A 12614-nucleotide genomic window follows, 5' to 3' on the forward strand; every position below is an offset into this window, starting at 1 on the left:
CCTGGCAGATCCGTTTTAAACTCACAGGAACGCGCCCACTGCCCTCCAGGCCAGGCCTTGCCGAGTCTGCGCGCCCCACGTGGTCCAGCCGGTGTCCAGAGGGTGGCACGTGGCTCACTACAACCCCGCGGTTCAGAGGGTGCGGGAATGGAAGGTCCGGGTGGGCTCGAGTCGAGCTCTTCGCGGGAGGGCGGGGGACAGGACCGCCTCTTCCCTCCCCCGCCCGCCCGCGTCCCGCGCCCCGCGCCCCGCGCCGCAATCGGCCGTCAGAAAGGCGCGTCCTCGCCTTTAACGCGGGCGGACGGTGGGGGGCGCGCGGACAGGGGCGCGCACGGCCGCCGAGGGAGCGCGCCGGCTGAGCCGAGCTAGCCGCCCGCCGGGCCCGCGCCCGCACCATGCGGCGGCTGCGGCGCCTGGCGCACCTGGCGCTTTTCTGCCCCTTCTCCAAGGGTCTGCAGGTGAGCCGGCGCCCGGCCGGACGGGTCCGGGTGGGTCCGCGGCGCCCGCCACCCGGCACTGCCACCATTGCGGCGCAGGCCCAACGCCCGTGCTCGCGCCCAGCCGCGGCGGGGAAGGACCAGATAGGCGCGGGGGCGCGCGTGGAGGGGTGGCTGGGTGGGCTCTGGGCGCCAGGGCTGGAGGGGTTAATGCCCGGGAGCTTGTGTCCTGCGGGGTCGCGGGTGTAGGCCTTGGAAAGGCACACCCCCTGCCTCTGGGCCACCCCACAAGGCCCACTGGCTTTCTGGCATGTTTGCTTAAAAACTAAGGTTGGTTTTCCTGTCTTAGAAAACTTGAGACAAATAGAAACGCCCTAGGGAGAGCGGACTTCCCCAGGGTAATTCCCTGGCCAGTCAGACGCAGTGATGTGATCTGACCCATGGGTGACCTTGGATCAGCCACTGTGCCCTCCAACTGCCAGGGACCCCTCGTCCCTTCTGCGTTGGGCTGATGCTGGCCAAGGGCTCATCAGAGCCGCCAATCGGCTGGGACCCGCCCGATGACCGCCAGGACCACCCCTACAGGCCCTGAAGACCCTAAAGGACCGTCCAGGGGTTGAGGGCAGGAGGGATCTTGGGATGCCCTTGGCTCGAGGTCTGCTGGCTTTTGAACCTTCCTTGGGAAAGGGTGGGGAGCAGAGATGACTGAACTGTCCTCGTGACTTCCCAGGTTCTGGCCTCTTGTCTCTTCCTGCCCAACCCTGGAAAAGGTGGCAATGAGGGGCCTGGAGGCCACCCTGCGTGGGTCAGTAAGTGGGGCACCCTAGCCCTGAGTGAGGGACCTTAACCAGGCCAGAGCAGGAAGGGGTGGGAACATATTCCCCAGGATGTAGCTGGAGGAAGCTGGGATGGGCCCAGCCTGTCCTCTCTAGTGGACTCAGGAAGGCTCTGAGTCACAGTCCCCTCCCTACCACAACCTCCAGAGTGAGTGACGAGGGTCAGTGCTGCGGTGTGGGCACCTGGACCAATGGCACAGATTCAGAGCGGTCACTGTCCTCCAGAGGAGTGGCCTGACTCTCCTGCTCCCCCACGGGCCCCTCGTGTCGTCTGTAGAGCCCCCAGTGCAGGCCCCCACCCCCGGAAGCTGGCACAGGGATGGTGGCAGGGTGGTGATGAGGCGGGGTGCACCCTGTCCTAAATCTGGGCACTGCCCAGGGCATCCTGTCTGCCTGTGGACCTTTCATGGAGGTCAGGGCTAGGTGGAGAGATGCTGTTGACCTACCCCTGGGGATGTAGCTGGCGGGGAAGCAGGAGAGGGCTGCCCATCAAATGCCCAGAGCCCAGACTTGCTGGACTTGAGGGTACTGGGCCATTTGTCCACCCATTGGCTGCCTTCTGGGTCCGGCCCCTATAGGGAAGCCTCTCGGGACCCCTCCCCTCCCCAGTTTCCAGAGCTTCAGGTCTTGCCCCAAAGACCTCTGGTCCCGATTGTTGGCTGCCCCGAGGAAGTCCGCAGACCTGCTCCTGCCAGACCCGCGCTGTTTGCTTTCCTGTTTTCCTTCTGAACAAATTCTGAGGAAGCAGATTCTGTGATTTAGTGCCAGGGAGAAGTCAGCCATATGGGGTGGGGGGTGGGGGCACAGGGCAGGCGAGACAACCTGGGTTCTCGAACGTCTCCACAGAGCTGGCCTCAGTCTGGCTGGGCTTCAGTGGTCAGTGCAGCCCTGCCTCCCCCTACCCCCGGGGGTGGTCCCCTGGGCAGCAGAACCTTCCTAATGCAGGGCCCCCTCCTGGGGTGGCCAGCAGTATGAAATGATGCCCAGGAAGCAAGAAGTGGGATGTCGTCTCTCCTGCAAGAATCCATAAAAACGCCTGCAGCTGCCCAGGGCTGAAACCCTTGTCTTCCACGAGCAACCTCTGGACCCGCTGCAGGAAGGAGCCAGAGCTAATAAGACAGCCCAAACTGCTGCTCGGCTCCATGGGTGGGCCAGGTGGCCCTGAGGCTCGGGTCTCCCCAGCTGTCAGTCCTCCCTAGTGGCTGGTTGATGGAGGATCACAGGGATGCTCAGCCGCTGGCAGCGGGGCCTCTGGGGACAGTCCACTGTGAATCCCTGATCCCCTGCCATCCTGCGCCTGCCTCAGCGTGGCACCCAGGGGATCCAGAGCCTTTACTTAGGGCCTCTGTTGGCCGCTCCTGAGGCGGGGGTTTGCCAGGCCAGGGTGGGGAGGGAGGGAGGGAGCACCTTGCCAGTCCCTGGCCTGCACCCTTGGGATCCCCACCCATGCCACCAAAAGCACCGGAAGCTTCACTTGACAGCTGAGGAAACTGAGGCGGGAGGTTGAGTACGATGAGGACTTAGAACCCCCCATGAAAGTGCCAGCCCCACCAGGCATGGAGATGCAGGGTCTCTGCTGGTAGGGACCTAGCTGGCTCTGTACGGTAAGCAGATATGGGGTGCTGAGCCCTGCCCTTCCTGCTGGAAGTTTCCACCAGCCTGCAGTATCTCATGGGGGTGGGGACCCGGGGGGACAGGACAGTGTGGGTGTGATTTGGCTCGACTTTGTGCAGAGGTCAAGATGTCACCAGCAATGAGAACACATAGGAGGAACGATTAAACAGATACCCTTATTTGTCAAATTAAAGTGCCATTCTGCACTTTTATGTTTACTTTGACCTGTCCCTGAGGTGCCCAGTCTGCGTGGGCCTCACAGAGGATCTGGGGAGCCCCAGGCAGACAGAGCAGGAGGGGGAGACACCTTGTGTGGGCCGATGGGTGCATTTGTCCCAGTGCCACCCACGACTCCCCCCTCTAGGGCCGGCTCCCAGGTCTCAGGGTCCGGTATGTCTTCCTGGTTTGGCTGGGCATCCTGGCGGGCAGCTGGATGGTGTACCTGCACTATTCATCCTACTCGGAGCTCTGCCGAGGCCACGTCTGCCGGCTGGTCATTGTAAGTGTGCCTTTGGGTCTGTGGCCTCGGAAGGGCGGGGCTGCCTGGGCCAGTGCAGGTGGGGACGGGTCAGTCCCTTCTCTTCAGCCGGGAGGTGGGTTGCTGAGTGTTTCTGTGTTCTGGGGCTATTGTAGCAAAATACCATGGACAGGAGTGGGGTGCTGGTCAAAGAGCAGACATATCCCCTCACAGCTCTGGGGCTGAGCCTCTGGGGTCAGGTGGGCTCAGATGGCTCTGGGGAGATTGTTCCTCAGCTCCTGCCGATTCTGTGGCTGGGGTGGTCCTGGGCTCCATGGTGTGTATGTAGACGGAGTCTCACCTGCCGGCTTCCCGTCCATGAGCGACAGTCAGAGAGCTGTAGTGTAGGAACCCCTCTCCAAGAAACGGTGGAAACCCTATCCAGGGTCGCTATGGGTCAGAGCCAACTCAGTGGCAATTAACAACAACAACTCCTACTCCCTATGACCTGGTTTGACAATTTCATCAAGACCATCTGCAAAGAACCTATCTCCCCAAACAGGGTCACCCTCACAGGAGCAGGGGTGGGACTCAGCCTGTGGGCTTGGGGGCACAGTCTGATCCTTAAGACTGAGACTGTGACTCCAGATAGGTCTGGGGCTGCTCGGTACATGGGCCCAGCTGTGGTGGCAGCTTTTCAGACAAGACGCCCGCCCCAAGAATGGGATCTTGGTCCTAAGGGGCAGGGGGTGTGCAGGACTGGGAGTTTCTGCTGGAAGTGGGGAGACCATTGGGTGGCTGCCGCAGGTTCCTCGGAGAGAGTGAGTGGGCTCAGACCGGCTAGTGCCTGGGGGTGGCAGACAGACGATGGCAGGGCACAGCATGGGTCATCTTGACCTTTCTCCCCTGCTCAGCCTCTGCACACCTTGGTCACCTGGGAAGGGGGTGAGCAGGGAGGACCCACCTCACAGCAGCGGGTCTCAAGGTGGGAGAATGTTTACTGTGGGGCCAAGTTTCTGGCTTTCCAGACTGGGAGGTGTGGCCCCTTGTTGGGGGTGACAGCAATACCTCTGGAGACAAGGGAGGCACGCAGAGGGAGAGAGGGAGGTCTGAGCAGGCTCACTGCAGGTGGCAAGCCATTCAGTGGGACTTGCAGGCTGCTGGCTTCACCTCTGAGACCTGTCCTGTGAAAAAAGGGGTGGGGGTGGGGGGCAGACTCCAGACACACCCCAGCCCTGCTGGTAGATGAACATTCGTGCTCCCAAGTGATAAGACACGCATGAGGGGCCCCTAGGCACCACCCAGACTAGGTACCTATAGACTCGCAGTCCCCCATGGTTGGCCCCGTGGCCCACCTAGTGTCTCCTCCCCCAGCCAGTAGGAGTTGTCCTCTAAGGTCCCTCATGGGGGGGGGGGGTGCTGGTGGGGATGATGGTGCCCTGAGGCGGGGCGGTTGGGCAGGGGCGGGCCAGGCGGGCCAGGCTCACTGGGCAGCTTCCTCCCTTGGCTGTGCTCGCCAGAACTGGGGGCTGGAGTGCCTGGCCACCCCGGGGGATCTTGGAGGACTGGCACTGGTGGGGTGTGTGCCACCGAAGCCCCTCTGGCCTCTCTTCCTAGTGTGACCAGTACCACAAGGGCATCATCTCAGGCCCCATCTGTGAGGACCTGTGTGATCTGCACACAGTGGAGTGGAGGACCTGCTTGTCCTCCGCCCCCAGGCAGCAGGTGAGTGGGGGGGGCGGGGGAGAGGGGTTACTACAGGCTGTAGAAGCCAGGAGACCCTCCCTCCCTCCCTTTAGGGGGCTCCACCTGGCCAAGGAGCCCGGGGAGGGAGGCCAGAGCTGTCCCTCTGGTCCCATCCAGGTGTACAGCGGGCTCTGGCAGGACAAGGAGGTAACCATCAAATGTGTCATTGAAGAGGCCCTGGGCACCAAGGCCCGGCCAGATGTGGCCCCCCAGCGAGAGCTGGTGCTTTTTGACAAGCCTACACGGGGCACCTCGATGAAGGAGTTCCGGGAGATGACCCTCAGCTTCCTCAAGGTCAGTGGGACCGGTTGGGAGGGCGGAGCAGAGGTATCCACTTGGGTCCGGCTCTGCAGGTGCTGAGCCACTCCCTGTATCCCTCTCTCCCTGTGGCTCCCGAGCAGGCCACCCTGGGAGACCTGCCGTCCCTGCCCGCGCTGGTGGGGCAGGTGCTGGCCATGGCTGACTTCAACGAGGACAGCCGGGTGTCGCTGGCCGAGGCCAAGTCGGTGTGGGCGCTGCTGCAGCGCACGGAGTTCCTGCTGCTGCTGGTCTTACAGGAGAAAGGCCACACGGCGCGGCTGCTGGGCCACTGCGGGGACCTGTACCTCACCGAGGGCCGCCCGCCGGGCTCCGCCCAGGCTGCCGCGCTGCCCGCCCCGCTGCGCCCCCTGCTGCCCACCGCCCTGCTCCGCGCCCTGCAGCAGTGGGTGGGCCCCGCCTGGCCGTGGCGGGCCAAGGTGGCTGTGGGCCTCCTGGAATTTCTGGAGGAGCTCTTCCACGGCGCCTATGGGACCTTTTACCTGTGCGAGACCACGCTGGCTAGCGTGGGCTACACGGCCAGGTACGACTTCAAGATGGCCGACCTGCAGCAGGTGGCGCCCGAGGCGGCCGTGCGACGCTTCCTGCGGGGTCGGCGTTGCGAGCACAGCCGGGACTGCACCTACGGGCGCGACTGCCGGGCGCCTTGTGACCGTCTCATGCGGCAGTGCAAGGACGACCTCGTGCAGCCCAATCTGGCCAAGGTGTGCGAGCTGCTGAGGGACTACCTGCTGCCCGGCGCGCCCGCCGCCCTGCGCCCCGAACTGGGTCGCCAGCTGCGCACCTGCACCACGCTCAACGGGCTGGCCAGCCAGGTGGAGGCGCGCCATGCACTGGTGCTCAGCCATCTCAAGACGCTGCTCTGGAAGGAAATCTCCCACACCAAGTACTCTTAGAGCCGGCGCCTCCCAGTACCCCGCCGCCAGACAGATGAAGGCCACAGGGACCCTCCCTGGCTACACTGGTCCTGGGATTCCATCCCAGCCAGAGCCCTAGGCAGCAATGCAGCCGCTGCCCCCAGCATGAGGGCCTGTTTCCAGCAGCCCATAGGTGACAGGGAGTCCCGGCTCCAATGGGAAAGGACAAGGATAAAGGAATGTGACCGAGGGGACTCACAGGTGCTGTGGGTTGTTTTGAAGAATTCAATGAAGATAAAATATGCAGAGTCATCAGGTGCCCTGCTTGTGGCACACGGAGCTCTAACATCCCACCTGTGGACTCTGCCTTGTGGGGACTGGAGGAACTGTTAGGAGAGAAGCCCCCCTGTGGCCTGGTGGGGCCCTGTCTGAGCCCATCTCCAGCGTCTGATGCTACAAGGCAGCTGCGGGTTTTTAGGTCAGGTGTCCCAGAGAGACTTATTTCCACACCGCTGATATATGGGTTTAAGGTTGCAGATTGATGGCTACAGCTGGACTAATGCAGTTAGCCACTCTGGGCAGCAGAAAATGGAACATTTTGTCAACTCATTAGCATCTCCTACAGGATTGTGTCCCAGCAGGGTGGATGGCCGGGAAGGAGGCTGTGGATTCAGACTTCACACACGTCCATCTGGGAGTACAGCCCTGGGCCACTGAAAGGAACCCAGCTATGTGTCAGTTGTCCCGTGATGGAGCGCTGCCTTCTTACCTGTCCTCTCCCACAGGAGGGGGACCCCACAGCCAGACAACTCATTTCATTCCGTTTTAGACCAATTTATTCTCTAGTTTTGCCAACACAGAAATAAATGCTTTGAGAAAAAAGTGCATTCAACAAATCCTTTTATTCTTTTCCAAATGATTCCTCCACCATCAATAAACTCTTCTTGTGATGAAACAAGGTGGTTCCAGGAGTGCCTGGCCCCTGGGCCACACAGCACAGCCTCATGGATGGGACCCCAAGGGAGAGCTTCCTGCAGTGTGGCCCCAGCTGCCCTGCACCCCCAACTCCCAGGATGCTGTGCGTCTATTTTCCTCAGTGTGGAAGGTAGTGGTTATGTCAGGGGCAGGACTGTCCTTCTGGGGAACTCTGGCAAGGTCTCCGTCTGTGGATAGAAAACGAGTCACTTCAAAGGCTACCAGGGCCTTGTGTGGCAGAGGGAGCGTGCAGGTGTGGCCCCAGAGACTTCAGCACGCCATGTGTGGTGCACTCACCACCCAGACCCCTGAGAACACCAAGACCCATGGAACGCGCCCCCCACACCATGAGTGATGTAACCTCAGACCAAGGGGTGCTCCCATGTTGACACTGTATACCCATTGGGCTCCCAGTACACGCTGCTGTCATTTCTGTGACGAGCCGCCACGACCACCAACTTAGTTCCTACAGGGGGTTTCTGAACCCATGGCCACCGAAGTCCCCCAGGTGACAGCTTGGAATGCCTCAGCTGTTGGGGTCACCGGACTGTCAGGCTATCAACCATCCTTAGTGCTCACTGACCGAACACTGAGTGTAGAAATAGCCACTTCCTCTGTGCCCCGCCATCTCAGGTCCAGGGCAGTGCTAGGCCTCCCCATGACAAGGGGGTGGCGCTGGGTCCCTCCCCGCTCACCATGGCTGAATCGAGGTACCAGTGCCCACGGCGATGCTCACAGGCTCGCCATCACCCGCCTTCCTGTGGTAAATAACAATGGGCAATCCCGGTAATGCCAGCTGAACCTGACCTCAGCAAGGCCTTCCAGCCCATTCCGAAAACGCACCCCTTAGATAAGCGCTGTTTAAACGCCCAACACCTTCCAGCCAAGAACTGCGGGCCCACAGGTGAGGTCACCTAAGACCACTGATGGCACTCAGCAGGCAGGACAGTCATCGTGCCATCCAGCAAGCCCGGCAACCGCCAGCCCCCTCTCCCCTAGCAGCAGGAAGAAATGTCCTAATTCCTGGGACAGTTCGCCCCCAGGTTCCACTGCAGACGACACCCAGATTTCCAGGGCGCCGCTGTGTCAGACTATGAACCTTTCAGGTGGCTCACGAGCAGAACACCCAGCTTACGCATAGCCTCTCTTCTCTCCGCCACCTAATGACACAGGGGTGGCACGACAGCCACTCTGCAACGCCTCTAGGGGCAGCGTCGTGGGCCCGCCCTGCACGACTGACTGGTGCTGGCCTAAAGTCACACGAAGGGTGACCTCTGGTTCTGGGGGTGGACCTGTCCCACGCCCAAGGCCCTGCACCCTTATAGCCACCCGGGATCCAGCAAGCCGACTCCGCAGGAAAACAAGAGACCAGTTTACAGGGAGCAGCTCATGGAGCGCAGCACTTGGTCTCTAGGATCATTTCAGAACACCCCGGGCCTGTTACTCTCCTGCCCTCCCCGATCCTGTCCAGCGTGGCCTGTGCAGGTGACAGTGACCGGCCTGATGCCCAGTCCCCGACTTCTGGGCGGTGACCATCAGGCCTGTGCCTTCGGGGTCTCGGCGAGATCACGAGACTCACCCTGTAAGCAGGCTGTCCCCCCAGGCTGGAGCCGCCGGGAGGGGCGCCTGTCAGCGGACACCCGCGTCCTCAGGCCCCAGTCCGGTGGCTAAGGGGAGCGGCCACTCGGTGCCATGTCCACCCCAGAGTCCCGGGGGTGGGCGGGTCTCCGACGATGCGGGCTGTCTCGGGAGAAAGGGGTACCCGCTGGGCCTCAACCCCGGGGTCGCGTTTCCACCGAGTACGGCCCGAGTGCGTACAATCCGGGGTCCGGGAGAAGACCCCGGGAGGAAGGCGGGGTGCAGCGGAACGTCCTGCCGCACCACATCTCACAGAAGTGGCTGTGGGTGAACAAGGCCAGGCTCTGGAAGGGAGAAGGCCCACGGGAAGAGCAGAAGCAGACGAAACAGACACCACCTCCACCACCCGCAAAGGATGCACGAGCACGCACTGCGGTCTTTATAGCTCGTACGGCGGCCAGCGAGGACCAATCAGCGCCGTCGGTCGTCTGTCCCGCCCCAGCCTCTGCCACCGCAGCGCCACCTAGAGGGCGCTCACGCCAGCTCCTCGCCTGCGGGATGGGAGCCAGAGCAAGCGCTGAACTGTTTGCGGTTCAAACCCATCAGCCGCTCTCAGAAACCCTATTCAGGGTCGCAATGAGTCGGAACCGGTGGCACACCAAACTAAACAATAGGACATACAGCCAAGACGGTGTTTCTCTAGTCTGGGAGGATTTGTGCTGGGCCCCCCACCCCATGATGTTGTTTAGTGCCAACGAGTCGGTTTTGACTCCTAGCGAATAGGGTTTCCGAAGATCAGCTTGCAGTTGCAGCGCCACACCAGGATCGCCTCCCCCCGTTTTCCTTTATTAAGTGCCTTCGAGTTGTTTCTGACCCATAGCGACCCTGTATAGACTGTCCGAGGAGCGGCTGGTGAAACTGAACTGCTGACTTTGCAGTTCAAACTGACCTTGCAGTCCAGTGAATGAACCCACAGGGCCACACCCGGAGATCTGGGTTATAAATTCTAGCCTCCATGTCTGTGGTTGGAGTCCTGGTGTGATGCTGTAGAGTAAACTCTGGACTGTTAACCATGGCCGAGGACCGACGTTAGAGGATCAAATCCACCAGCCGCTCCTCAGAAACCCTGTGGTTATAATCCCACCTAGGAATGCGTTGTCTTTCTTGTGTTAGTGAGGCAGGATTGGTGGCTAGAGTCCATCTTTTTTGAAATATAAAAAGTGATTAAACAAACAATCCAAGAAGAGATAGGGGATGTCTAAGGATCCCAGAAGCAAAAGACAAGGCCCTTCCTCAGAGCTACGGAGAGAGAGGGAGAGAATTCCCCTCAAGGCAGCACTCTGAATTCAAACATCTGGCCGCCTAATCTGTGAGAAAAGCAGCTGTCTAAACGGCCCGCCCCCCTGTCACATGTCCGCTACAGCAGCTCTAGAGCTGAGACACCAGGGTGCATGGTAGGATGGGGATGTCTGTAAAGGGTCCAGGGGCGAGTCTAGCCCTTTGTCCTTCCCTCCTTCTGTGGCGGTTCCTTCCAGCCAGGGAACCCCAACTTATTACACCCCAGCTCCCTTTCTTCTGAGCACAAACCCTCCACCCGCCTGGACAGATGGCTGACATCTCGAACCTGTTGTTGTTGTTAGGTGCCAATGAGTTGGTTCTGACCCACAGAGACCTTATGAAAAGTAGAACAAAACACGGCCCGGTCCTGCTCCATCCTTACAATTGCTACTGCTGCCACTGAGCCAAGCCATCTCGTTAGGGGGCTTCCTCTTCTTCGCTCACCCTCCACTTTACCAAGCATGATGTCCTTCTCCAGGGACTGGTCCCCCTGATAATATGTCTGAAGTATGAGAGGTGAAATCTTGTCATCCTTCCTTCTAGAAAGCATTCCGGCTGTACCTCTTCCAACATAGATTCGTTTGTTCTTCAGGCAGTCCATGGTACTTTCAATATTTTTCTCTAACATCAGAACTCAAATCTTGACCCTCATGAACGTTAAAAAGTAGGATTTATTAAGTTTGGCCCTTTAAGATAAGCACTGGACTGCAAGGTTGGTTTGAACCTCAAGGTCGGCGGTTCAAACTCACCAGCTCTCCTTGGAAACCCTATACAAGGTCACTGAGTCGGAATCTAGTTGAAGGCCCTTACCAACCACCACAAACAAGCTCTGCTGGTTCCCAGCTCACCCCACTTCAGTGTCCAGTCCCTTGAGCCCAGATCTGGAAGAACTCATGGCTCTGCCCACTCCCCGGTCCTCCAGACCAAGCCCTGAAGCCACCGTCCTCTCCCGCTCCCTGTGGCAGCCTCCATGAGGGTCCAGCTGGCTCACAAGGCAGAACGCGGCGCAGAAAGAGCAGGCCAGCCCCAGAGCATCTCCCTACCATCCAAGGCCCCCAGGCCCAGTCAAGGGCTACATGGTCTCAGGTCCCCTGCGGCCAGCAGCACTCACTCTTGGCTCCTGTCTCCTTCGTTCATCCCTCTGGGATGGAGCATGCGGTCGATAGATGCGTGTTGGACCGGGGCTCCTGTCCTGCTCATCCCATGCTTCGTTCTAGTTTCTGAACTCAATTCCTGGGCCTCAGTTTCCCTTTTCTGTAAGATGGGGTGCTACCTGCTCTGCCCAACTCACAAAACAGTACAGGAAGATGGAATTGGGCTTAGAGATGGCTTCCAGGGACTTGGGGCATTCCAGTGGTCTGGGCTCATGACTGGGAAACTGGCCTCCAATGCCCAGGCGGGGTGACCTCAAGCCCAAGTGTTGTTGCAGATTACAACTGACACCATGAGATGTTCTTTTCTTTAAAGTTTTTATTGTGAATGGAGTGATCGTTTACATGGGATAGCATCCGCTTTCCGCTCATCCTATCGTATTTCGTTTCATGGCAATGACTACAATCCCCTCCATCTGTCATCATTCAACAGTGTTTGCTTCTAGTCCCTCTGTGGGTTCCTTTTTTTTTTTTTTTTTTAATGTATACCGAAGCACTCAGGAATATACAACCATTCGAACAAACAAAGGGCACATCCTGAAGCCTGCCCCCTGGCTGTCAGCACACAGCCCCTCTCCCTCCATGACTCTAAAGTCCCTTGCCTCACATGTTCTTTTGTTTCTAGAAATAGTCAAGAAAGACATTCATCACTGCTGCCAATGATGGAAGTGGTGAAGGAGAATGTGGGCTCTTTGGAGTTCCACTGTTGAGAAGGTCTCACTTCAGCGGGCGGTTCATGAGCCGGTTCTGGAGGTGGCCCAGGAAAAGTATGCAGTACTCTAGAAGGCTCTCGATCTGGGGCCACTGCTGGACCTGGTGACAGAGGACCCGGGAGTCGATGAAGGTGTCATGATGTTGCAGCAGGATGGACATCAGCCGGTGGCCCAGGAGCTGCTTGTGGAGCTGACCCAGGAAGAGAGCCCAGCCCTGTGGCAGTCTCTCCACCTGGTCACGGTGACAGAGCTCCTGTGTTGGTTCAGGTGCTAACCCGACCCTGCAGCAGGCTCTCCATTTGATGCTGGTGATGGGGCTGGAGACAGGACCTGGTGCTCCATGGAGCTCCATCGATGGTACATCACCAGCATCAGCTTCACCCAGTGGTTCATGAGCTGCTGACGGGGCAGCCGGTTCTCCAGGCAGCTCCGGTGTCCAGTGTTGGGGATGGAGCTGGATAGACACCAGCTGCTGGGCCAGGAGCCAGGTCTGCAGCTGGCCCAGAAAGAAGACCTGGCCTTCAATAAGCTCTCCCCATCTGACGCAGGACCTCCAATGATGTTGGAGGACAAGCTCTCCCCATCTGACGCAGG

General features: G+C 59.6%; 1 protein-coding gene across 1 annotated transcript; it reads left to right on the plus strand.

The window, feature by feature from the left end:
• Nucleotides 1-395: 395 nt before the first annotated feature.
• FAM69B (family with sequence similarity 69, member B) lies at nucleotides 396-6304 on the plus strand. The gene is made up of 5 exons (XM_006863704.1): nucleotides 396-458; nucleotides 3252-3386; nucleotides 4962-5069; nucleotides 5208-5384; nucleotides 5492-6304. The coding sequence occupies exons 1-5, from the start codon at nucleotides 396-398 to the stop codon at nucleotides 6302-6304; spliced, it is 1296 nt and encodes a 431-aa protein (XP_006863766.1).
• The last annotated feature ends 6310 nt before the right edge of the window (nucleotides 6305-12614 follow it).

This window comes from Chrysochloris asiatica, unplaced genomic scaffold, assembly GCF_000296735.1.
Source record: "Chrysochloris asiatica unplaced genomic scaffold, ChrAsi1.0 scaffold00056, whole genome shotgun sequence".
Classification (NCBI taxonomy): domain Eukaryota; kingdom Metazoa; phylum Chordata; class Mammalia; order Afrosoricida; family Chrysochloridae; genus Chrysochloris; species Chrysochloris asiatica.

Bases quoted from the DNA above. Each gene is read 5' to 3' on its own strand.
- FAM69B (XM_006863704.1), top strand. From the start codon at position 396: ATGCGGCGGCTGCGGCGCCTGGCGCACCTGGCGCTTTTCTGCCCCTTC. The intron at 3,387-4,961 runs GTAAGTGTGCCT...CTCTCTTCCTAG, and splicing joins ACGTCTGCCGGCTGGTCATT to TGTGACCAGTACCACAAGGG. The intron at 5,385-5,491 runs GTCAGTGGGACC...GCTCCCGAGCAG, and splicing joins TGACCCTCAGCTTCCTCAAG to GCCACCCTGGGAGACCTGCC.